Genomic DNA, 26416 nt, shown 5'->3' on the forward strand with positions numbered 1-26416 from the left:
TGGGCAAAGATGAGCTAATGTAAGTGAGAGGACAATGACAAGATTCCCAATGTCACTGACCAGACTCTTATTTCCTTTTAGAAAGGAAACTCCCTACATATCTGCATTTACCTCTAAACTGCAAACAGGGCTATGTGTCTCCCATGCATGTGTGGCTGTCAGCCTTTCTGTTCTGCCTCCAGCTTTTCCCTCATGTGCAGAGTCCAGGAGCTCGTATTTCAGTCTAAAGAAGGGTATGAACAAGTGCAACACTTAAGGAACCTCTGCTGTGTTCATATTTAAAATGAACAAACAATTTGTCTCCATAAGGTGCATACTACCTAAAGGATGATCCCAGCTAATAAAACTCAAGAGGTCAGCAAAGGATACCTTGCTTAATGTGTCCCAAAAACAGTGTCCAGGGTGGCTGATGTTTCAACCATTGTGACATCATTTGGTTAACAGGTATCTGTTCAGCATTCAGACACCTGGACTACCTGGATTACCTCCTTGCTGCCTCCCTGTAGTCTTTCACTCTATCGTCCTAGTCTGTGTCAGGACAGAGAAAGAGAGAATAGTTATTTTCTTTGCATCTGTTGCAAACTGCAAATTTGATGATGCAAATTAATTACCACCAATATACATGAAGGCCAAAGAGCCCACGATATATCTTCCAGAAATTTCTTATGGTTTCAAATGTGTCTGAAAGTAAAGATCATAACAGTATTTGGCCAAAAATTTCACCGCAAGATGAAGAAATCAGTAGAAGAGGCTAGAAATCACATCCCCGGTTCCATTCCTACAGTTGAACCAGTATATTAAATGTGCTTTTGTCAGTAATTATCAACACAGGGCTCACCATATTCAATGTTTACACATAGTGGCAATAGGAAGAAACTGTCTGGGTTTCTGAGGTAAGCACTGACTTCTCCTCTGCCTGTTGTCGGGTAGCAGAATGTCTTTTTGTCTAGGATGTTTCATCCATTCATTAGCAAAACCATGTTTCTGGACTGCTAAAAGACAATCCTTTCAAATATTTGCCTAAGAGAGAATGGCTGCAGTGTTGAGTTCATTTAGACCTAGATCCGCCAAAGCTCTGAAATGAATGACAGTAATGACCCTAAAAGTTTTTCTGTGTGTATTGGTGTTTGCACTGGCAATTATTTGACCTGAGTCAGCAAAGTAAGCTTATATGAACTATCTCGGAAGGTACAGTTATTCTTTCTCTGTAGAGTACATCCTCTAAAAGTATATCTTCCCTGAAGCCAGCTGAGTGGTGATGAGCTTGACACATCAACTCAGATCACACATGCTAAACTTACAAATGATTACTAAATTGCTTCCATAACCTTTCCATCCACAGACCCCACCCTGTGCCCATTTAAATGCCTCTGTTACAGGAATCTTAGCTCATAACTAATTATAATGTATTGGATGCAAGACCAGAATCTCACCTGGACACATCTGGGTTATACAAAACCCACATATATAAAATTTATGCCATCCAGTGGGAAAGAAAAATAATCAACACCTGCAAAGACCCCAGCCCTCCATTGTTTGGCCAAAAGGATTGAATCCTGCTTTTTTCTGCATGCAGTGTCCCTGTCCCTATCTCAAGTCCCAATCCCAGTAGTTACTAGTTCAAACTCTCAGACAGTGACATTCTTATTGCAAAAAACTAAAATAATATGAACTCAATGCAGTGATTGAGTAATTTGGGAGATGCAATGGGGTGCTGAAGTACCCTGTTTTATTAAAACTGATTATTTATTTCCCTGTATCAATTTGTAAATGGTTGTTTTAATTCATTCTGCAAAAAGAAGGCTCATTAATAAAGGAAAAGAAAGCCCAAATGCATGTATAGCCAATAAAAGGAAATGCCTATTAGTGCAGCATATGTTTAGCCAGCCAGTTCCCTATGGCAGATCATCCAGGCAAATATTGTATCTGAAGTCTAAAAAGGCGATGCCTGCTAATAACATACACAGCCTGTCAAGGCAAGGTAACACAGGGATAATCACATTTCACACTCTGAGGCATAAGCTGTTTGCCTGCCAAGGCCAGGAAGGTGCTCTTTCTAATTCCACAAGCATTTCAATTGGAATATTGCTCTTTCTTATATTGTTGTGTTACAGAATACAGGAGAGGGGAAGAGGATTTTTGATCCGGTGCATAAGGCTTTTGCTCTTTTCCAGACAACTTTAGGGACAAAACTCTCCCAGCTTCAACCACTGCTCTGGGAGATGGTCACAGAACAACAGTGCTGGTGCAGGTCTAGTTTTGAAAGGGAATGCAGAAAGTGAGGAGCACAAAGGTGTTAGGGCTCCATCTTAGGGAATGTCCTCTGGCCCAGCCTGGGGCGCTATCAGTAGAGAAGGGATAAGAGAAAGCCTGAGGGTGAAGTTTCACTAGCCATGTCCCAGATGTGCCAGGATGGATAGCTTTGAAGCTTTTGCTTTGAGGCACCTGTGTAGGCAATCCACACTTCAGGCTCAGTGATGTATCCTGGGGTGCACTGCTGTCTGTGAGCACCATTACTCTCCCCTGCCCTGTGGTTTTAAAACACTAGGTAAAACAAAGCAGCAGTAAAAGCTGAACATGCCTGGAAACAAAAAAGTGTCCTTGGGCCTCGGAGAAGTAGCATACCTCCTTCCTGCTCTCCCAGGCATGAGGGAGAGGCAGTGAGCTGCAGCGGCCGCAGCTTGTGCTCAGCCCAGCCCTTCGGCCCTTGTCCTGCATTTCCTGTAAACAGGGAACAGTTCCTCCCCAGAGATGACCTGGCAATGAACTAGCAAGGGCTGACGCTCAGCTGCACCACACCCAGCACCCCACCGTGCCAGAAGGCACAATGGGGCAGCCAATAATACATAATATATTATTAAAGGCAGCTCTACCTTTTAGGGACTCCTTTGAACGTATTAATCACATCACATGTCAGCCACCACAGAGCTTTTACTTTCAATAAATCATTAGCTTCACAGGCACCCCAGAGCTTTTATATCAGCCCCAGCAGAGGTTTCCCTTAAGATTCTTTTTATGCTTCTCTTTTCCTTCTTTCCCTTACTAAATCATAGCCCTGTTGATCTCCATCATCCTATCATTCCCCATCTGAGATAACCTTTTGTTATGTTGAATCCTTGCAATGCAAAGGAGGTGGGCATAATGAAGACCTGAGTGCCTGACAGTGACAGAAGTACTGTGCTGTAAAACTCTTCTTCCTTCCCAGACCATGCACACCATATATCTGCGTTACGTTGAAACTCCATTCTGCATTTCTGTCAAGGGACAGAAGCTAACAGGGAACACATCCACCAATTATCAGGATAGGTTTCAAATGATTTGCTGAGTAATCAATCCCTAGTCACAATACAAATGGCTTCTGACTGTGAAACCACCCAACACTTTGCCGTATTCTCCTCTATAAAATGACTTATCTCAGTGGCAGTCTGACTTTGGATATAATGATGTAAAACTGGGGAGGATTCATCCTAACTTCAGTGGACTCACTTTGTATTTGTGATCTTTGAGCAGAATGAGACCCTGTGATTTCACACAACCCTCTGTAAGACTTCTTCCTCTCTACAAATCAGTGACAGAATAAACGAACCACCTAGAACTTCAATGATAAAGGGAAGGAAAAAATATAAGTTAGAATTGACTTTCAGCTGGTCACCTGATGGTCATCTCAGAATATGAGAAGTACATACAACTCTCTGGGGAGACCACTCTCTGGGAAGCAAAGCTGAAGCTACTGCTTTACTACAAATTATTTGTTTTGATCTTTGGCATGTTTCTTAACTTTGTGCTTTGGCAGTCAGTTGTATAAGGTGGGTAATCCCAGAGCAATGTCACGTTTAGAGGTTAGACCGAAGGCTTTGGACACTGTGGATCCCTGACAGGGCCTAAACCAGAGCGACTTTGTCCATCTCCCTTGAAGCACAGTTTTACTTCTTTCTGTTTACTGCAAACTAAAAGGGATTTCACTTTGTCCTTAAGAGAGAGGCATGGGTACCCCAGGTTTATGCCCATGCTTAAGGCACAAAGGAGTGTTTTCATTCTTATGGCCAAGCTGAGATGCAGAAATCTACCTGAAACTATTTAACATTCATGCTTGCTAGTATTGCTGTTTTCTGCTGGAGGTGAGGGTTCTTGAGTTGTAGGCTGTCAGTGGCTTTCAAGCAGCCAAGCTGATGATTTCTGCACAAAGGCACACACTGGAGAGGAACAGCAATAATGAAAGATTTAAGCAGTACTACTTGCCCAAAGAATTAGAATTCATAAAAACATTGCAGATGGATAATGCAGAAAAAGATCTGCATCAATCATCGTGTGGGAGTTTCGCAAGTGGAGCCAAGCAGAACCAAGGCAGGTTTGTCACACAAAGGGAACCCCTGGAGACGTTCTGTGTTGGTGGACAGTTCTGCTATCTAACAAGCATAATAAAGAGGTTTAAAATTTTATATAGGTAAGAATCTGATCCAGATATGTTTCATACCTGCGCAAGGAGCTTATTGACTATAGTGAGCTACACAGAACTAGAATATCTTTACAAGTCCTCTTCCTTAGTGAATCTAGGTTCGTACACTACAGCAGTTGCTCTGTACTTTTGAACAAATAGTCCTGAAACTCAGCCAGGATTACATTCTTGATTCTGGAATCTAGTCTGGGTGAGATGTGATTAGGTTTCAGTTAGGCAAATGGGATCATCATAGCAGCAAATGGATGCAACTCATTATAATCCTTTCAGAATATCCAGTTTAACATAATTGTTAAGTCATAATCGTTGTGAAAACTCAAAGGAGGATGCCAGCTTGGAAATTGTGTCAGTGAAACACAAACACAACATCGAACTTGAATCAATCATCATTTGCTGCAGATAGACTTTTTAGTGACCTGTTTATTATTAGAAATTTGAATTCTTGGCATCTGATTCCAAAAGACATCACAACTGGTGGATGACAGAGGTGTTGGTTTTTGGGTAGAGAACACTGCCTTTTTAAAAAGCTTTTTAGACTTGTACTGGGAAAAGACTTAAAATTAGCATTCCCAGAGCCTTTTAGACTACAGAGAAAATGATGCTACCAATACAGGTAATGACAGTTTTCAGGGTTTTTTTTTCTTTCTTTTCAAAAAAAGCATACGTTTTTTCTAAAATTATGAAAAGTACAAGTAACATAGCACCAATACTTTACAAAGTCTGAATCTGCTATGACAGACAAAATACTAATTTCCTACAAATAGTAACTTGTTTAGAAGTGAAGTTACAAACACCTTCTACAATGAGTCCTAATACAAGAAATATCTCTGAGCATTGTTATAGTATTACTGAATTAAATTTAATTAATGCATAAGTAGAATAACAGTTGGTTATGCACATAGCAGAATAAGGGCAGAACATGGAATTTCAAAACTGGTATTAGGAATGGGAGGACACCCTTGGTTTGTAATTGCCATTTCCAAAATGGAAATGACACTTGTAATGTATGGCTTTTAAGAGAGCCCTTTCAACCCAGTAACAACATCTGTCTCTCAGATCCAGCAGTAGAAGAGTGCCCAAGAGGGCAGAATGTAGAATGCAAAACTCTGATTACTGCAAAGTCTCAAGTGTTAGCTCAGTTTGTACAGAACTTCACCAGGAGACCACTTTTTTTCCTTGCTGCAACATCTGAGGTGTAGGAATTTATTTTTGTACCTCGGACAACTAAAAAGAAATTATTTCAGATGTTCTAGAAATGAAACAGGACCGTGTCCATTTTTGGATCTTGTGACCAAAACCTGTAGGTATTTCCTTCTCCCTGTGGCTGGTGTTTTAGGCATTGGGTTGTGAGAAACTCATAATCTAATTACCACTGCCGACTGATTCAAAGTCATCAGTCAAAGTGATCTGGAAAAACAGACCTGAGAGAAGCAGAGACTAGGTTTTCTATATCTTAGGCTACAGCATATAGGAGTTCCTTTAAATTCTGTCAAAACAGATGTATGGTTCACATACAAATATTTTGTGAATGTTTCCCTTTTGGAAAATTTTTCAGCTCATTCTAATTTCAGGTTCTAGCACAAATCACCAAGGCAGTCAAATCACAAATTGCTGTTCACATCCTCAGAGGTACAAATGTACCCCACACGAGTATCTGGCATAGCGTCATTTATCATCCAGATGCCACTTATATAGCCACTTTTCCAACTATGACACATTTACTAATGTCCTTCTGACTATGAGTGGGAAGGAAAAATATAAGTTAGAATTGACTGGATCCTCTTAGAAAAAGATGATACATTTCACAAAATGAAACTGTTAACATGGCACATATCATAGACTGGCAATTAGGGATATGCTCCTTATAATTATTACTTTGGGGTTTTTTTTGGAAGCATAATTTAGACACTAAAACTTGGTACCAGAGTCTTTATGTTCTCTTTTCATTTTGTTGCCAGTTCGTTATTCCATATTTTCCATGGAAAATACTCACAAGTTCAACATAATGAACACCATTCTGCCCTGCAGGACTCTTAAGATGGAAGGTGAGTTATTATTTCCCTGTACTACCAGGATCAGTTGCTTTATCAAACCATGCAGCCAAATCTGGGGAGAAACCAGGGGAAAAATGCCGTGAAGATAGGATCAAGTGAACTCAGTTTTCTTGCATTTCAGAGATTCACCCAGTTGTTAAAACAGTACTCCCAGAAGGAGAGAAACAGAGCTTAGCTGCTAATCTATAGGGCTGAAGGAAAGGGCTCTCCTCTGTCTTCATTCCCCAGATCAAAATTAGAGTTTGCTGTACTTTTTGGCTGAGGTTTTTTGAATTGGAAAATCAGCTTTGGAATTATCAAAAATGACATAGATTTGTAATATTTGGCTAGGATGAATCCATTAAATACTTCTGGCCCCTCTCCCAATTAATTGTGGAAAATCAAAACCATCTTATTTCTGCAATTCAAAAATATGGTTTAGTTCAGAATTTACTTCAGTATGTATTTTTTTTTTACTTGCAAATGAAGCAATCAGAAAAATGTCATGAACTGCAGAATTCCTTTATTTTGTTGGTGCTTTTTTCTCAGACTTTTCAATTAGGCACACATATTTTATCTCTCTTTTAGCCACTGAAGCGATGTTTTTTCTTAAAACTGCAATCAAATGACAAGATAAATTACTTGTCCAGACAACTTAATATATGTCACTCTCACTGAGGCTCTTTACCCTGGATGTATTCATTGTGATGTAGTTTTATCTCACTGCCAGTGTCTGGATTTTTTAAGGCTAGCAATGTGAAAGTAGAAAGAGTGAAGGAAAGATTCTGAGGTGCCCAGTTTTACCTCACATACTGCCCTTTTCTATTTAAGGACCAGAAGATTTGACTTCAAAGTTGTGTTGTACTGTATGCAGTCCATTACTTCTGTAGACATGTGTGCTAAGGAAGAGTCTTTTCTGAGTTCTTCTAGCCAACTCTCAGAACTAAGAATGCAGACTGAGACCTGAAATGTAAGAGGATAAGAAACTCTCATGAGAAACACCAAACTAGCTATCCTTGATGAGGTCCACCTGCCCTGAGGGCCCATCAGGGGGATGCAGTGGGTTAATATCCAAGTTCAGTGAACATATTCAAGGCATAAGGACAAACTACCAAGAGACTGAAGAGGTACTTAATTTGGGACAGCTGAGGATAGCTGGATGGAGACTGCGCAGCAGACATATGCAACTATCTCTTGTCTCAGTCCATCAGTACCTAGCTGTATTTCTTTTGAGAAAAAGAAGTTTGAGTATCCCTGTGATACTGATAAAGCTGGTGTAGCATGAGTCAGACAGAGCACCAAAAAGTGTTCACTAACAATAGGTCTAAATCTGTTTGCTCTAGGCTTTTAATGGATAGAATCGAATTAATCCAGCCAATTACTCAAGTGAAAGGATCCTTTTATAAGCTCTTTAAGAGGGTTCTTTGCAAAAAAACAGCGCCTCTTAAATATGTTCTTCCATCCATTAACTCTGATTGGTTGGTTAAAGTAAAATTAATTGTTGTATGCCACTGAACACCAAATTTTTACAGGGAGTTTTTACATTAACCCCTCTTTGGGTCCTGTAAAAGAAGAATTCTTGTAGGATAATTAAAAATGTGTTGTGCACTATAAATAGCTTTGCTGGGTGGAAAAACAAAACATAAAATACTAGACTGGATTTGCATTTAAAATGCAATAGCATTCTGTTGCTTTTGCTACAAATCTAATCTAGAAATATACCCCATATCATGGAGCAGTGGATTCTGGAAAGGCTACAGCATTCTAATGTGCAATCTCTCCTTCAATAAATCTTCTCAGTGAGGCTCCTAGTGGGGGTGGGAGAAGAGAAAGGTAGGCATAGAACAAGGCATGCAATAACATGTCATGTTTTTGACAGTAAAAGGTCTGACCATTGCAAACATTTCATCACCCTGTCTGCAGCACGTGCTTTCTTTCTGCATGGTACTAGCATTGCTTAAATCACACCAATATCATCATCCAGGACAATTCTGCACAGCAGATTCTCTTCTCTTGTGTAACCCCATTGAAATATATTTCTGGTTCATTTAATGAAGACAGAGAAGTCAACCCAGGCATAAAAGCCCTCAGGACATGAAGAGGGAGATGTGTACACATTCCTTCTTTTCTGCACTGCAATTTGATAATTAAAATAGCCATCACAATGAAGTCCATCTACTAATAAAGCCAACATCTGCTGAGGTTTTTGGACCATTTCCTGGGAGGTATATGAGACTGTGATTTCTCATAAACAAAGCCAGGGTGAGATCCACCATGTTGCGTCTAAGTAGCGGCAGTTCTCTGAGGCTGTCCTATGTATGCAGGGTGGTGATATGCAATGCAAAGCTGTGCTAGGGAGCACGCTGGCTTTCTCATGACCTATACTGTCCCTATACATCTGCATCCCCAGCATGAACCAAGACAAACAGCTCCACAAATATGAGGAAACAGGAGAGCAATCATGGAGTTGCTGGAAAATTGATACCAGCTTGTGGGCAATGTATAAAAATCTTTCATTCTTTGGTATTAATATGACATTACTGATACTGTCTAGAGACACTTCTCAGAGGTGCTTCTTAGAAAAACTCTGCCATCCAAGAGGACTTAATATTTTCTGTCTCTAATGCCTGACAGTGCAAGGTGAAGCAGGCCCCATTGCCCAGCAGCAATGGGTTATCTCCAACAGACTGCTCCCTGTCTATTAGCAGCTAGATGTTCTGCATTAACCACTGTCACCTTCAAATTCCCTGCTGCAATTCAGACAATGCTCAAGTAAACAGAAACAAAAACATGACTTGTGTCAGAGGTGGCTGCGGCTGTTGTCAAGATTTTCAATAGGTTGTGCATGGCCTGAAGTCAAGTATAGTACTGGGATCCCTTATTCTGTAATGAACTTACAAAGCTTTCTTTTAGGCTTATGCTGCAAAATTCAAGAAGTGGTGAAAGCTCATGAGATTTTATTTTCCATCCTGTTCACCAGATGAGAAGTGACAATGTCTCTTTCCCTTGTCTCTGGGCTCAGTCCCTGATCCTCCTTCCCTCTGTGACAGCATTTTTATGGGACTTTCTCCCATCTACAAGATCTAGAGCACAGCATGTTTCACACTGACATGAAAAAAAAACAAACAAAAAACTATGTAGAGATTTTTATGAGTGATTTTTTAAAAAATTATGTTTCTTTTGAAAACCTCTCACAATGCTCATGATCACTTTGGTTCGCTTCAGCTTAATGATTGTCAGCAAAATTCCTTACAATTGACCCATACAGGTCTTTAAAGGAGCTAAGTAGTAGACCACTAGTATACCATTAGCAGTTGACCATTAGTAGACCACTAGTAGACCATTAGTAGTAGACCCCTAGTAGACCATTTCTGTACTACCTCCATAATAAACATTAATGTATCACCAGCCCTGAGAAATGCTAGATCTACAAAATCAAAATTCTATCTCTTGTAAAGCTTCTCATCAATTCTATGCGTGCATGCTAGCTTAGTGTAGTGACAGAGCAGGGATTTAAGAAGCAGAGAACTAGGAACTGAGTGGAATCAGCAGCTAGAATTGTTTTCCTGTGAAAGCAAGAAAAGGAAAGGATGGGAAAATCTTTCCCAAAACAACTATCTAAAATCTGTGCTGATTCAAAACCTGCTTTGCAGAGATTTGCCTCCAGTATAGATATAGCTTGCTTCTATTACAAATGCAGGGTAATGTCAGCAACATTTCTATTATCATACATAGCAGTGAGCCAAAAGACAGCTTGAACTATGTTGAACATGTGTTATCTTGTTTGGAAATCCTCTGACAGCCATGCCTGTACTGAGTAGTTTTAGCTAGGACAAGCAGAAAAACAAAGCATGAGTTGATTTTATCTTCTTGACAAAATTCTCCTTGAGTTTTACCATAAATAGTAAAGTACGGTAACTGAACTGCTCATTGGAATTAGAAGTCTTGATAGGGTCGGCATATGGGCAGGTGTTGTGTGGGTCAAAACCAGCTAACAAACTGTGTGACTTTTTTCTGCCCATGTTTTCTAGAAAATGTCAAAAACATCTGGAAATTTGGTGTTGCTTCTTCTTTCACAACTATGCTTTGTATATAGGTTAATTTGATTATCTAGAAGCAACTAGAACACTTTCCACTCATTTGCTCTTTGTTGGGATAGAAACAACTATAGCCTTACGGTTTTCTTTGGGCCAGAGTTCACCCCAATTAATTGTCTGGCAAGGGGCAGGTTGCACCTGTATAAAGAACAATCAGGTGCTTTAGCTGTACCTATTGCTTTGGCTGTATTTTTTATCCATGGAGTGAAAGGCTCCAGGAGTTTCTAGTGGCCATCCTCCATGCCCATCTGATGCAATAGGAGTTCAGGAAAGGTGGGTGAGTTTCAAAACAGAGATCTTGAGGGCACAGGAACAGACTGTCCCTGTGTGCCGACAGATGATTTGACAAGTTAACCGCCCAGCTTGGATGAGCAAGGAGGTTTATAAGGAATTTAAGAATGAAAGGAGGATGTATCATCTTTGGAAAGAGGGTCAGATCTCTCAGGAAGTATTTAAGGGGGCTGCTAGAGCATGTAGGAAAAAAATTAGGAAGGCCAAAGCTCAGTTTGAACTTAAAATGGTGACTTCTGTAAAGGATAATAAAAAATGTTTTTACAAATAGATTAATGGTAAAAGGAAGGGTAAGACCAGCCTTTGTTCTTTACTGGATGAGGGAGGGAACTTTGTAACTGCAGATGAGGAGAAGGCAGAAGTACTTAACGCCTTCTTTGCCTCAGTCTTTAGTGGGAAGACGGCTTGTCCCCAGGACAACTGCCCTGTTGGGTTGGTTTATGGTGCCAGGGAACAGAACAGTTCCCCCATTATCCAAGAGGAGGCAGTCAGAGAACTGCTGAGCTGCTTAGATATTCATAAATCTATGGGACCAGATGGGATCCATCCCAGGGTGATGAGAGAGCTGGCAGGTGAGCTTGCGAAGCCACTGTCCATAATTTACCAACAGTCCTGATTCACTGGTGAGGTTCCAGATGACTGGAAGCTGCCCAATGTGACACCCATTCACAACAAGGGTGGGAAGGAGGATCCTAGTAATTATAGACTGGTCAACCTGACCTCAGTACCTGGCAAGATAATGGAGCAATTTATACTGACTGTCATCATGCAGCATCTACAGCATGGCCAGGGTATCAGACCCAGCCAGCAGGGGTTTAGGAGGGGTAGGTCATGTTTGACCAACCTGGTCTCCTTTTATGACCAGGTGACCCTCCTGGTGGATGAGGGAAAGGCTGTTGATGTTGTGTACCTGGACTTCATCAAGGCCTTTGACACTGTTTCCCACAGCACACTCCTGGAAAAGCTGCAGCCCACGCCTTGGACAGGAGCACTCTTTGCTGGGTTCAGAACTGGCTGGATGGCTGGCCCAGAGTGGTGGTGAACAGTACTGCAACCAGCTGGCAGCCAGTCACCAGTGGTGTCCCTCAGGACTCTGTGCTGGGGCCAGTTCTGTTCAATATTTTTATTTATGACATGGATGAGGAGATTGAGTCTTTCTCTAATAAATTTGCAGATGACACCAAGGTGGGAGCGTGTGTTGATCTGTTGGAAGGTAGGATGGCTCTGCAGAGAGACCTGGACGGTTGGATAGATGGGCAGAGACTAACAACATGAAGTTTAATAAGTCCATGTGCCAAGTCCTGCATTTTGGCCACAATAACCCCCTGCAGCGTTATAGGCTGGGGATGGTGTGGCTGGACACAGCCCAGGCAGAAAGGGACCTGGGGGTACTGGTTGACAGCCAACAGAACACGAGCCAACAGTGTTCCCTGGTGGCCAAGAAGGCCAACGGCTCCTGGCCTGTATCAGGAATGGTGTGGCCAGCAGGAGCAGGGAGGTCATTCTGCCCCTGTACTCAGCACTGGTGAGGCTGCACCTCGAGTGCTGTGTCTAGTTCTGGGCCCCTCAGTTTGGGAAGGACGTTGAGACGCTGAAGCGCGTCCAGAGGAGGGCAACTAGGTTGGTGAGGGGCTTAGAACACAAACCCTGTGAGGAACAGCTGAGAGAGATGGGGTCGTTTTGCCTGGAGAAAAGGAGACTCAGAGGCGACCTTATCACTCTCTACAACTTCCTGAAGGGTAGTTGTAGTCAGGCGGGGGTTGGTCTCTTTCTCCAGGCAGCAACTGACTGAACCAGAGGCCCCGGTCTCAAGCTGCATCAAAAGGAAATATAGGCTGGATATTACGAAAAGGTTTTTACAGAAAGGGTGATAAAGTACTGGAATGGTCTGCCCAGGGAGGTGGTGGAGTCACCATCCCTGCACGTGTTTAAAAAAAGACTGGATGTGGCACTCGGTGCCATGGTTTAGTTGAGGTGTCAGGGAATGGGTTGGACTCAATGATCTTGAAGGTCTCTTCCAACCCAGTGATTCTGTGATTCTGTAATACCAAAACTGTATTTCTCAGAGCTGATTAAAATCTTGGTATTGCTGTTAGGATTCTCCTGATGACTGCATAGCAGCACACTTCAAATGTCTGTCCTTTTAAGCAAGAAACTTAAACAGTGAAACTTAAACAGTGAATCATCAGAGAGTTTCTGTGAAGTCCCCTCCTGCCCTGCTGTTCCTCAGTCGTACATAGTAGGGAAGGTTCCTGGTTTATAATAAACTTTTATAACACTCATGTTCTGTTCTCTGAAGTGTGATAAAAGAGTTGAACTTGGTTATTCATCAAAAATGTAGCTATTCCGTAAGGTAACAAGATGTTAAACCAGATGTTTAACACAAGTGCTCTACAGGTGAACGCACAAAAAAGAAGTTCATGGGCTCAAAAACCATGTATTGCAAGGGTTTAATCCAACACACTTGTACTCTCAAACAGTTGAAAAAAGCCTCTGGATATGAGCAAGCTGCAGTCCAAAGAAATGATTTATCTCATTTTGGTAGAGGTATGTTTGATAGGTATTCTTACTAGGAATCTTAAATCCATGGCAAGGCATTTTAGGCCAAACTACTTTAGCAGCAAATAAAACATCCATGTCCATACATCATGTAAGCATGCGTAAATAGGTGCACCTGCTTGTACAATTTGCTTTGCTTTACAATTAGGCCATACACTGTTTCTTCAAGTCTGTTATGCTACTGCATGAGTATGTACATGGGATGTGTATTTACATTTCATCAAAGCTTTTCAGGCATATCTTTGTCCAAAACACGCTGACAAAATACAGCAAATAATAGCTATCTCAGCAGTAATTATGTCTGCCTGGTGCTCTTCCCCTCCACCCTGGTTATCTTGATAAAGGAGCTGTACAGGAGCCTAGCCTTCATTTCACCCCCAATGGCAAAAACTGCATGCACAACAAGCAGCAGGCTGAAGATTATGTTCATGCCTTGACCTCGAGACTTCCTGAACCAGTTTGGATTGGCTCTCCCTTTGAAACTGCAGGCTTCCACAGGAAGTTCATAAATGGGCCCAAGTCACAGCAATTGACGTAGTCCTAATATTTTTAACTTGGCTCTTCAAGAACTACCTACAATGGGTGGTGTTTCATGGACACAAAGAGCTGTCCGGCTCTTTCAAAAGCAAATGTCAGTGAGGTGGGTAAAATGCAAACCACTGAAAGCAAGTGAGTAATGTAGCTTTTGCTGCTCTGGGGATGTGGTGGTGTGTGCTGTGAAGATGCATTCCACTCCACCATGTCCCTGTGTCAGCATCACTGGAGCTCCCAATACTGCAGGCAGCCATTTCTCCAAAGAGCGAAACCACAGGCCTGTGTTCCACATCCCTCAGCTTCAGGTGCGTTTGGATCCACTGCTTAAGCCTTGATGCAATCTCTTTTCCCATGTCTTACTCACTACCCCACATCATTTGTGTCTTAGAAATGGTTTGCAAGACTCATTCAGAGGTGTTAAAGAAAAGTTCTTTTACTCTTTTACTGCTTGTGAAATGCCCATGGTTTGTTCCGTGGGCAAGAGAGGCGAGCAGAAAAAATAAATGTTGCAAAGAAACACGAATATTAAATCTTTTAGAGAATGATGGATGTAAATGGGCATGAAAACCTTATTTCTAAGATTTTTTACCTTTTTCATACAGCTCTAACAAAATGCAACTGCATTAAAGACATTCCTTTTCATTCATTTGCTTTGCACCTTATCTCATTACCTGTTAAACGGGAACTTAATAGAAAACACTCTTCTTATTTATATCTCTGCATTCCACCGATTGTATGCTATAATTTGACAGCAAGTTCAAATTCAAAGGTGTTGAATGCAGCGCTCCTACGTTCCTTTGAAAAAGACATTTTTGTGTTTGCAAATTACCTAATGGAATGGGGTGAAAGGTTGTTATTAATGTTAGCAGTGCATATGATTTCAGAACTATTTAATTCATTTGAGTTAGCAGCTCTGTCCAAGGTCCATGACAGTCCTTAAAGCAACTTCTAAAATTCATTGTCTAATCTGATTAGTTCATGATTTGGATTTTCTCGTCTATAATTAACTGATGTACTTTGAAACATAAATTATGTATATATTACTGTTTTGAGAAATTGACAGGAAATAAAAAAAAGAAGCAGGACCCCCTTCCAGCACATAGGCTCTCCTTTCATTCAGTCAAGAAGTCAGAAACCTTTCTTACTGAAGAACAAAGCAAACTCTCCCCATTTCCCCTGCCAGCCACAAAAATTAGATCCACTGGATAAACCAAATATATTTGAATATTCTTTGGTTTCTGCCTCCAAATCATAGGATCCAGATCCAGTATTCATTTACAAAGTAAGGAGTTAATTTGATGTCTTTTATTTTTTTCACTGATAAAGGCTTATCTTGTATTCTTCCAATCTTTCTTGTAAGCATTTCCTGAGAGGGGTGTAAATCAGCCAACATGGAGAATCTGCCTATGATACCTAGCAAGGAAGGCCTGGCTTGTTTGGCCAAGGCTAGCAGGTCTTACATAATAATTTATTACAGTACCTTTCTGTTTCCTGGTCTGTGGTTTGCTGCTTGTTTTCAAAGCCAGTGAAGCTGCTCATATCCACATAGCCATCATTCTCATTAGCAGCAGATAATGCCCTGCTGGGATCTTCAAAAAACTCGGTAAAAGTTCCTGCTCTGGTGGATCTCCGAGGAGGAATTTGTATGTTTTCATAGTCAGAGCTCATAGCAGGAATGTTCTCATAGTCAGATGTGTCGGCGTTGGGAAAAGAAATAGACCTAGGTTTTGTTAATGGCAGTGGCATGAAAGGAGGCCTGGACCGGTCCTCAAAGGACTCCACCCTTGATACGCTCCTGCTGAAGGACTTGGGCGTTCCTTTTCTTTTACCGTCCTTATAGAAAAGAACAGCTGAGGGAGACTCAGATGCACGGAGCTTACCCACATGTGATTTTAGTTGAGGCGAGCTACTTAGGCTCCTTCCTTCCAGCTCCATCAGCCTAGGAGGCCCATGATAGCTGGACTCTGATGAGGACCTTGAAGAAGAAACATTAACATCTACATGAACTTTATTCTCACTTTTCTTCTTGAACTTTAGAGTAAGAAATCTCTTAAAAGAAGACTTCTTTTTCTTGGAATACTTAGTAGGTGAGTCATTCTCTATCAAAAGTGAAGGTGAACTTTTAGTGATTGGCTTTTTGGTGATGTAGGCAAGTTCAAATGGAGGTGGTATATCAACAACTGAGGATGGAGTAGATATGCCACATGATGAGAGATGATTTTGCTGGGAAAAACTACCTGAGGAACCATTGACACAAGGCAAGGACAAGTTGTCTTCTGTCCTTTTTATTCTAACACCATCCAGTACACAGGCATCACTTTCTCTGTAAACAGAGATAGGTATCTCTCTCCCTTCAACAGAATAAGATCGAGGATATAGAAGAAAGTGTCTTGACTTGGTTGGTAAAGCCCTGTTGGCTTCCACTGGTTTTCCTTCCAATGAAAAGGAATTATTGCTCAAGTCTTCTGTCCCAGAGCCACTTCGGGAAGAGGGTAAATCAGTTTCAGGTCCAGTTTCTTCTGGAACAGTTTCTGGGACATAGCCTGGCATTCTTCCAGAGAGAGATCGTGTTCTAGTGACAATACTTTTACGATCAATTGGCAGCAAGTTGTTTTCACCATCCATGCCTAATTCGTCCCTTTTACTGTGATCAGCTCCTAAATCAGTCTGCACATCATGAACAATTTCATTTTCTTCAGGAAGCACATAAGGATCATCTAGGGAATCACTGCTAGTTTCTCTTTCCTCCGATTCATCAGTCACAATGACCACTTCAGGGACTGCTAGATTTTCATGCAAAACACGTTTGGTCCTGCATTCTACATTAATTTTACCATGCTTACAGATTTCTAAGTCATCCTTAAGTGGGACCTCTTGAGGTGAACTTGGGACACTTTTGCTGAGGCTGTTTGCTTCCACCTCATTGTCTTTAAGTTGCACCTCATCTGACTTGGAGGCTTCCACAGTACTTTCATTATGCTCTTCAACAGTTACAGCTTGTAGCTCTGGCTCCATCCCTGGACTACAAGGTAGACTATCAGAAATCACACCATCTTCATGCAGAGAGGCTTCTTCTGTTTGGAGATTCTCATCTGAATGTTCCACAGGTATTTCCTCGCAACATTCATTCTCGCAAGGTGCAATATGACACCCGTCATCCATATTCTCTGCATTCACAGTTTCTTCTTCCTCTTTCCCAGAGTCTTTGCTTGCTTCACAGGCTACCTCTGATGTCTTCTCACTTTTCCTCTCAGTGATCTGGCAGCCATCACTGGCATTTCCTGTGTTTGTATTATTGTGCTCATTTGGGTCTACTTCCTTCTCTTCAGCTGCTGCTTGATGGGCGAACTCTCCTAAATCGTTTCTGGCACCGGGTTCATCTCCACACGGTTCTAAGTCAGGACCTGTTTCTTCACTGGCCCCCTCAGGCAGCATGTCAGGGCTTGCACAGTCATCATTTTCTAAGTCCCCTTCCATGTTCAAATCAAGCTCTGCATGCACATTGCAGTCATCATTTTGTGCTAGACACCCTGCCATTTCTAAAATCTCAGGCAGTTCCTCCTCCTCCTCTTGCCCTACCTTCTCACAAGCTGGGATTGATTCCATTGCGGGCAGTGGCATTGCAATGGTATCTCTACAAGTATCACCCATTAGTTTCTCATCTCTATTCAAAATGTTATCACTGTCAGTCTCACAATTGCTACTGTTCTTGACCAGTTCCAGGTTGTAAGAAGTTTCTTGCCTGTTTTTGGTTTCAGTACAATCACCTACAACATCCTCATCTTCATCTACATTCTTGGTAGCATTGTTATCCCTATCTGGGGCATCTAATGACTCCTCACAAAGTACTTTGGACTGGTCACAGTCTCTGGATGACTCCTCAGAGTCTGGTTCCCTTGGTTCAGCAGTATCTGAAGAGTTATGATGCTCATCTCCAATGACTTCTCGATTACTGGTATTCTCGTCACTAGCAATGTTATCCTCTTCCTTCTCTACCTTTTCTGGAGTTTCTGAGACTTCATTTTCCACAGAGGAATCTAGGTTTTGATCATGCTCATGTTCCAAATCATTAGAGTCTTTGCTGGGCAGCTGAGCTTCAGGAACTAAAATGTATTCATTATCTGCCTCAGATCCTAGGCAATCAGCATTGCATTGGTTTCCTTCACACAGCTCTCCACCAAGACACACTAGTTTCCCATTTGCACATTTATTTAAATTATTGTTGTTAGAAACACTGGATTTGCCCTCAGTGTCAGCTGAGAATTTTGGCTTGGGAGCAATAGGTGGTTTGGGACCCCTAGACACAGAGTTCGGGTGATGAAGAATATCAGCTCTTGGCAGTGAAGGAGAAAATTTGGAGACAGGTGCAGGAGAAAGATGACCAATAATCTTTGGTTTCGGTGCTAATGGTGGTTTTGAGATTTCTGGAGAAAAGAGACAAAAGTCATGTTAGTCATCTTGGTTTCTTATTAAAGTCAGCAGAATATATCCTGCAATACACTTTATCAGTGACTTGTATTGCAGAAGTAGTCCAGCCAGGATCCTTTGCAGGTACAAACTTCTCTAAACATCAAAATGTACTTTAAATGTATTTATGTAAGTACATTTACTGTTCGGTATTTAACATAAGGCCAGCCTTGTATTTCTACTGGTAGTGCTGACACATATGTAGGGGAAATCAAGCAGACTGGCAATACACTAGATTGAAGCTATGTGAATTAAATTGTATCTATATCATCATTTTACTCAGTAGCTTGCCTGCCACAGCCCTTTCCAGCTGCCTTCGTCCTGAAATTATTATTCTTCAAAAACTAAACGAAATGCTGAAAGACTGCATAAATAGACAGCAATAGGGATCCTCCCTTGTGAGATTTTTTATAAGATAAAATATGTAGTGTGAAGAAGCCAGCATAACAAATGGTTACAGATGGTAAGAAGTAGGGAGAAGTGGTTTCCTCCTATTGCTGTTTCCTAGCCATCAATAGATAATTACATAGTTAAGCAATCAGAAATCTCTAAATATAATTTTAATTTACACATTGTGGTGGAAAAAGGAGAACTCTCCATTGTAAAGAAAAGCATAGGACAAACTATTTCATCCTTACAAAGATAGAAACAATTCTTTGTGGATAATCTTCATGCACAACTCACAAGAAATAATAGAACAACATCTCAGAAGACAAAAGCGGGGGCACTGTTCCTGTGTGAAATCTTATCCAAAATAATGGTCTGAGCTTCAGAAAGTGTAGCTACTGTGCTGTTGCATTTAGAGTGTTTTGAAATGCAGACTTTAGATATGTAGAAGTGCAGACAGTTAGAACTGAGCTGCGGACTGTACTGAGAATTAAGGAATACTGAATGCAAACTGCCTGAAAAAGATTCTCTGATTGTCCCGATATTTGGTGGCATGGAACTTTTCTTATTGTTATCCTAGTATAATTGGGGTAATTTGTACTGAAATAACACTGGCCTATTTGTTTGGTTAGACTCTGGGAGACATAAAAGGCTGTTTCTTCTGATCTTTACCTTCCTGAAATTTCTTCTGATACACAGAGAGAAGCTGACAATTTGGCATTCTGGTGTAATCAGAAAACAGTCTTTCTAGAGTTATGAGACACCAGAGAGATTTTATCCAAGTTAAAAACTGAATCAGTGATCTCAGCCCAGAAGGAATGAAAAATCTTATAAGCAGGTGCCTTATTGCATTCACCACTTCAGGATTATTCTGTACCTGGAGTTTTATTCTATCCAGCTGCATGGGAGACTTAACTCATGAAAAAGGAGGGAGAGAGAACTATGTGTTTGGTCACCAGTCCGCAGTTACTGTGGCGTTTCACAGTATCCACTGCTGGTTTAGGCTGCTGGGTGTCGTCTAATCACAGAATGGGTAACTCGTTTTTCCCTGCCCATTAAGTCAGAAACTTTACGTGCAGAACACTCCACCTTTGCTGAAGTGCAGTTGAAGGCTGTAAAGCACTGGAGACTCTTGCCAGTTAAAAACAGGGAGGCAACAGAAGTGGGTTTAATATCTTGTAAGCCTGGTGCCCCAGCAAGAGGCATTTTTAAATTAGTTACTGCATTTTTACTATATTTCACTATATTTTAAAATAGTTACTTTTGCATTTTTAATTTAGTTACTGAAATTATAGAACATCCTAAACTAACTTTCCGGTAGTAAAATGAATGAATTTGTTATTAGCTAAAACTGAGTCTTTACACCTTTACCACCATAATAAAACATTTTTAGGACTAAGTCCAAGAAAAACCCCATCATTTTAGAGGTACTACACCACTTTCCGCAGTGCCTGGCCTTTCCTAGGAATGCATATCCAAGAGTAGGATACAAATATTAGTCCGTTCCTGGAATGTGACAAAACTTGAAGATTCTCCATTCTCATCCTTGTTCTTTTCAGAGAGTGTCTGTACTAAAACAGTAAATAAGGCGGAAAAGACTGGACTTAAGAGAATGCTGGGACCTTCCAAGATTTGTTGTATGAACAAATTTGAAATAAAATAATGACAGGAACTCATTTCCTTTAAGTAAAATAACCATGGAGACATCCACTTAAAAGAAATGCAACTTAAACAGTTACCCACTTTCCTTCCAGAGATAATTTTCTACAGCAAAAGGATCAAACAATCTTGCACTTTTCCTTCTGCTACCTTCAGCAGTAACAGCAGTAACACTGCTGTTGAAAGAGAACTTATGGTAATGGAGCCTGTTCACAGTATGGTAATAGGCATTGTCATGTCCTTCTCCTATCCACTTGTGCCAGCTACTGGTCACTACCGTTTTCTTACATCGTTTTTTTTCCTAACTGCTTTGTCTGTTGATCTTGCCTTTCGTGAGTCTTCTTGAACAATTTTCCTGTTTCTTTGGTGGCAGTGTGAGGAAGAGGTAGCAGGAGGAGTGCAAGTGTTTGTTTAAAAAATAACCCAAACAAAAGAAACCACAGCTTCTTGCCTTTTATAACAATTTCATTCTGCTTCAATTTCTGCTTCCTTTGCTGTCTGAGCCTCTTGAAAGGTTCTGGCTGTAACTTCTAAATGCAACATTGCACCATAAGTAATGTGCATGCTCCCAAATAATTGTGCATGTTTATTTTAGGATGTATTTTATGTTGGAGGGAGACACACCCACCTTGTGCTTAAAAGGAAACTCTTGGGGAATACAAATTCCTTTAGCCTGCTCCTCCCCTTATTGTTCAGTGCTTCCTTGTACTGACAAGGACCGCTTCCTCTCCTTACCCACCTTCCTTCAGGCAACCCTGCATAATTCTATTCCTGCCATGATCCATATGAAATTACATTACATTAGTCTCCTCCTATCCAAGTTTCTAAGCAATCAACAGTACAGTAGTCCAGCAGGTCACCTGGTACAGCTCTCCTGGAATAGCAAGCAATCCATGCAGCCTTCACTGTTCAAGTATTTCTTTGAAACAATATATATTTTGTAGCATGGTATTACCAGAAATACCGCAACTACCCACTTTCAAATATTTTCAAAGTTAGGATTTCAAATTTAGCCTAGAATTTAATTAAGGTTTATAAGGGACCATACCTACAAAACAACACCACCGAAAACTAACTAAACTGAGGATTCACATTTGCCTGGATGTATCATAGACATGTCCCAGGGCCATGGTCTTTGCTAATGGCTCAAGAAAGTACATAGCTCCAGAGTGCAGATACTTGTTCCAGCATTGACTGGTGCTGCACTCCAGGCTTCTTTTAAGATGCTGAAAGTAGTTTTTTCTGACCAACTAACTTTTGTGGACCTGTGCTTTCTCCATGCCTCTGGCACTAATTCAAGTCAAACATTTGTTAAAATGGCAAAGGCACTGAGGACAGAGGGTAGAAACGCATTGTTCAGGGATTTGCAGAGCTTTTGGGTGGAAGTGACAGGGCAGGTGAAGGGACATTATTGCAACAGCAGGATGGGACTGCACCAAACTGAGAATCTTGGTAGAAACCAAGTCTTATCTGCTACTGCCTCTGCCCAGGAAGAAGGGATTGAAATCCACAGATGGAAAGTGTCTGAGAAACAGGAAGTAGAAGGAGACTATCCAGACAAGGACATGAGAAAGTCCTATTCAGCTCTGATCAGGAGCTTTACAATTTCACATAGCTATATCAGAATGAAGCTAAAACTGATTTTCTAGAAGATTTTGGTCTAAACTCAGCAAAAGGTAGACTATACACCTTAGTATCACCATATTTTAATCATGTAATTAATTGTTGATTTAAAAAATGAAGCTCTTATTTCCAGTTAGTGCTGCCTTGCACTATTTCCGGCACTTAACATTGCTTTTTCCATTGAAACATTCCATTTGTTATTGTTTCTTCCATATTATTAATTGTGCAATATTTGATGCAGAAATAGTTCTCTTTGTTTTACAGCATATAAGTGCATCACTTATTTCACACTACTGGAGAAAAGTCTGAGATTACAAAAATTACATAAGAAGTGGAAACAGTTGCATGGGAGTCACTTGAAATGGAAAAGGTATTCAGACTAGGATTTTAAAATTATATAGGACTGCAAGTCTTCCTATTAATTGGGGTTCCAGTCCAGATTCAGGTACTAGTTTGACTTGACTAGGTATTAGATATATGGCTTTTACGAATTTGGACTTCAGGAACTTGAAATATGAGGTCAAAATCAGCAAGCTCCTAAATGCCTCAGATATTTAAAAAAATGGTATTTCATGTTCTTTGTAAGTCTGATACTTTTGAGAAGTATCTATCTAATCAGTATGCGTTCTTGTGATCAAAGGTACTCTGCCGATAGCAAGAGGGCTCCACAGTGTGAAGATAGACCGATAGTCACTAGTAACTGTCCTAACAATTAACATAGGAATTTTATCATCTTAAAAGTCATAGCTACAATATTAACAGGTGGGCTGTCAGAGCCCACCCCACTCTGCAGAATTAAAATGCTGGTATGTACAGTTACAGGAACACATCCTTTATGATTAGATCAATGCATTATGATGCTGGGATATCACATCAATACCTTACAAATTTCTGTTACAATATAACTTTACTGCAGTCATCTATAAATATAATACAACAGCATAATATTCCACAGTGAAACAGTATTGGAGAAGGGGAAAAAAATCAAAAGGCAATAAAATCAGGAAAGGGTAAGTTTCAACACCAAAATCATCTTGATCCTAAAAATTCTCCCATGTTTTCACTGTCTCTAGCAGACTGTACACATAAGTCTTGCTGGTGGACTCAGCAATGAAAAACCACATATACATGACAAATAATCTTGGTTCTAAACTACTACATTTCTTTTTAATGTAATTGTAAGCATTTGCGATGTTACTAGTTTGGCGCTGTTTTCACAACAGTAACTTAACGCTGAGGCAGAAAACCTGTTGTTTCATATATTGCTTCCTAGGAACCAAAGAAGATGGTTAAAATTCTCTGACAGGTCCATACAGCATTTTTTCCTATATCACTTTCAGTAGCAGCTAAAAGAATATACAATCTGCTTATATCTCTGAACAATCTGGAGTCTAATACGTTTCATTTTACATCATTTCACCACCTGGCAAAAAAATTGCTAGAGGCTAGAAGGTCCTATATATGAAGCTGGTCTGGTCTCTTGTCTCTTACCACAGATTTCCTGTGGCCTTGGGTGGATTGCTTCATCTTTTCATATCAGTTTTGCATCTCTGAGGATAATCCATATCTCCCTTCCTGTTCTCAGTCTGTCATTATTTTAAGTTCTGTGGGATCAAGGCTGCCATATATGCCTGCACATATGACTCTACTTACTGGTGCTATGCATTACTTACTGTAATACAATGATAGCCTAATGCTCATGCCCAAGTTGTACCAGTTAATATATATCCCTCTCCTTCAGATTCAGTAGGAAGTTCTGCTTTGCACTGATGGGGGAGACATTCCTTGTATTGTGCAAACATACAAAACAAAGGCTGAGAAGGGATATGAGCACTCTATAAATACAGCCTGGAGGTAAACACCAGAAGAGGAAAGGAACTATTTTTAAGCAAAAGGACAATGTAATCACAAGAATAAATGGTGCTGAATCTGGTCTGGAAACCAGGAGTAGCAGGAGAGCTACCTGAAAAGTTTTTGTTTAGGATATAATTGGAGGAATTATTAAAAGCAGTAATAACAACGGGTGCCGCTTTTGATAATGAAGGCTGTCCCATTCGGTCCTACATTCCTCAAAAATAAAAACTGCTAATAAAGTTTAAGCCTTTACAAATGGATACATCTAAAATTCCTTACCCTGCACTTCCACTGACAACAGGAGTAGATTAGAGCTGGTCTGTTTTAAATAATGGAGAGATGAAGAAAGAGAGGTAGGAGCATCATTGCTGAAGTTATTTTTGGCTGGCATAATTTTCAAATGAGTCTGCCTCCTGGGAGGGACAGAATCCAGACCAGGATCAGAAAACAGAATGAAAATATCACCAGATTTTAGGACTACTAGAGGAAGGATAACCTTTTTGCTTTAAACTCAGAGGAATGGTATAACACATTGACATAACAGTGGAGTGCTGGGTTTGACAGAAAATAACTTTTCCAATCCTACGTTACTATGCTTTGGCAAACTATGAATCATAGTTTCCCAACACAGAACAGTTGTAGGGCAAGGTGTCTAGTGGTAAAATCTCTGGGCTTCAGGATGTATGCATACATTGAGAGTGAGGTGCCCAGCAATATTTACCTGGAGCAAGGAAACACAACATAAATTTTTAGGGCTAACAAAAAAGATCTGTTGCTTTTCATCTTTAATTCTAGAAGCAGCTTTAAATTTTTCTAAATAATTCCAGTTAGCAATAATTGTTTCCTGTATTGTTATGCTTTTCACACACATGCCTCATCCCTGAAAATCGGAAAGTCTTGGTGAACAGTTTAAAGTTTGCCCCAATTTTCCAGTGGCTTCTTTTTATGTTTTAACTGTTGAATGCCTGTTCCCTTATTCTTTCTCTTTCATCTTCCCAGTTTCCATCAAGGAAACATCTGAAAAGTTAACAGAAAGGAGGAGGAAGGGTTTGGGTTTGCCTTAGAGAGCAAATGCTGAAAAAAACATTACCTTCCCCCAAAAATATACTCTTGGAAAGAAAGTCACAGCTGATTCCCTAGGAACTTCGTGAACGGTTGAGTGTATCTGAGGGAGTAGTGGGCGCACAGCCGTGTCTCTCAGCAATCGCAGCCTTGCCGGTCTGCCCGCCTGGTTGCCGGAACACCTAACCTCGCCCGCCCTTGATCCTTCAATGGCTGGGCAAGCAATGGGGCACTCACAGCCTCGGGGAGCCATTGAGCACCTGCTGGATCGCGGGGAAAAGGAGGGCCGGCCCTGGACGGAGGGTGCCCGGGGGAGAGGCACCCTCCGTTCTGGGCCCCAGCGGCTCGGCCCAGAACCTGTCAGCCCCGAAAGAGGGATGCCGGGACGCAGGGGTACGGGAGCCCCGGAGGAGCTGTGCCCGGGCAGGGGGGGTCTATCCTGGTGAAGGGATGTGCGGGTCCGAGGGAAGGAGGGTGCCGGAGGAAGGAAGCCCGCCCGGCGTTTGCCGGCTCCGGGGAAAAGATGTTCAGAAGCAGAGGTCCTTCCCAGCGGGCCCGCGCACTTACCGGCGTTGTTCATCTTCCACCCCAACTTCGCTCGCCGGCTGCTCCGGGCGCTCAGCGCATGGCTCCGGGGGCCCCGCCGCCCTCGCCCCTCGAGGCCGCGCCCGGCCCTACAGCCCCTGCGGGGGCACGGGAGCGCAGCGGGACGGCCGGACGCGGACGGCGGGCTGGGCGGGTGGCGGTGCCGGCCGGGGGCGGTCAGCGCCGCGCGCCTCCGCCCTGCCCCGCGCGCGGCCCGTCGGGGGGCGGTGGCGGCGCCGGGGCCCCGCACGGCCGGCGGCGCGCGGGGCCGGACCGGGCGGGGCAGGACCGACTGCGCGCAGGCAGCGCCCGCTGCGGGGCGAGTCCGGGGGTCCCCGCCGGGAGTGGAAGACATGGATGCCCAAGCGCGCGAATATTTAAAGGCGCGGCGGGGTCCTTCGGCCTCCTTTTCGCACGTCCCCCCCTCGCTCCCCTTCGTGTCCCCACTCCCCTTCCACCGCCCTTGGTCCTCCTTTGCCCTCCCTTTCAGCCCTTTCTCCATGCCCTCTCCCGCTTTCTCTACTCCCTCCATATCGCCTCCATCTCCCCGCCCCCCCCCCCCCCCCCGCTCCGTTACATCTTTTTCGCTCTCTTCATCCTTTTCCTCCTGCTCAGTCTTCCTTTCTCTCCATAATTTCCCCCCTTCCATCCATCCCCCTCAATCTATTCATTTCACACACACACACTCCATTCCCCCGAGGAACACGACCGCCCCAGCCTAGGACCCTCCAGAGAACGAGGCTCGGGCAGGCCCCCGCCCCGCCCCAGGCGTTTTTCCCTAACCGGGAGCATCCCTGCAGAGCCGACAG

General features: G+C 42.0%; 1 protein-coding gene across 1 annotated transcript in view; it reads right to left on the reverse strand.

The window, feature by feature from the left end:
• Window positions 1–25808, reverse strand: part of FGD5 (FYVE, RhoGEF and PH domain containing 5) — a 74394-nt gene extending 48586 nt beyond the window's left edge. Inside the window, exons 1-2 of the mRNA XM_084214628.1 lie at window positions 25590–25808; window positions 15451–18394 (exon numbers count right to left, since the gene is read on the reverse strand). Coding sequence (XP_084070754.1) covers window positions 15451–18394; window positions 25590–25602 — 2957 coding nt within the window. The 5' untranslated portion in view covers window positions 25603–25808. The remainder of the gene's footprint in view (window positions 1–15450; window positions 18395–25589) is intronic.
• Window positions 25809–26416: the final 608 nt, after the last annotated feature.

Source organism: Fringilla coelebs (assembly GCF_963513975.1).
Source record: "Fringilla coelebs genome assembly, chromosome: 13".
Lineage (NCBI taxonomy): Eukaryota > Metazoa > Chordata > Aves > Passeriformes > Fringillidae > Fringilla > Fringilla coelebs.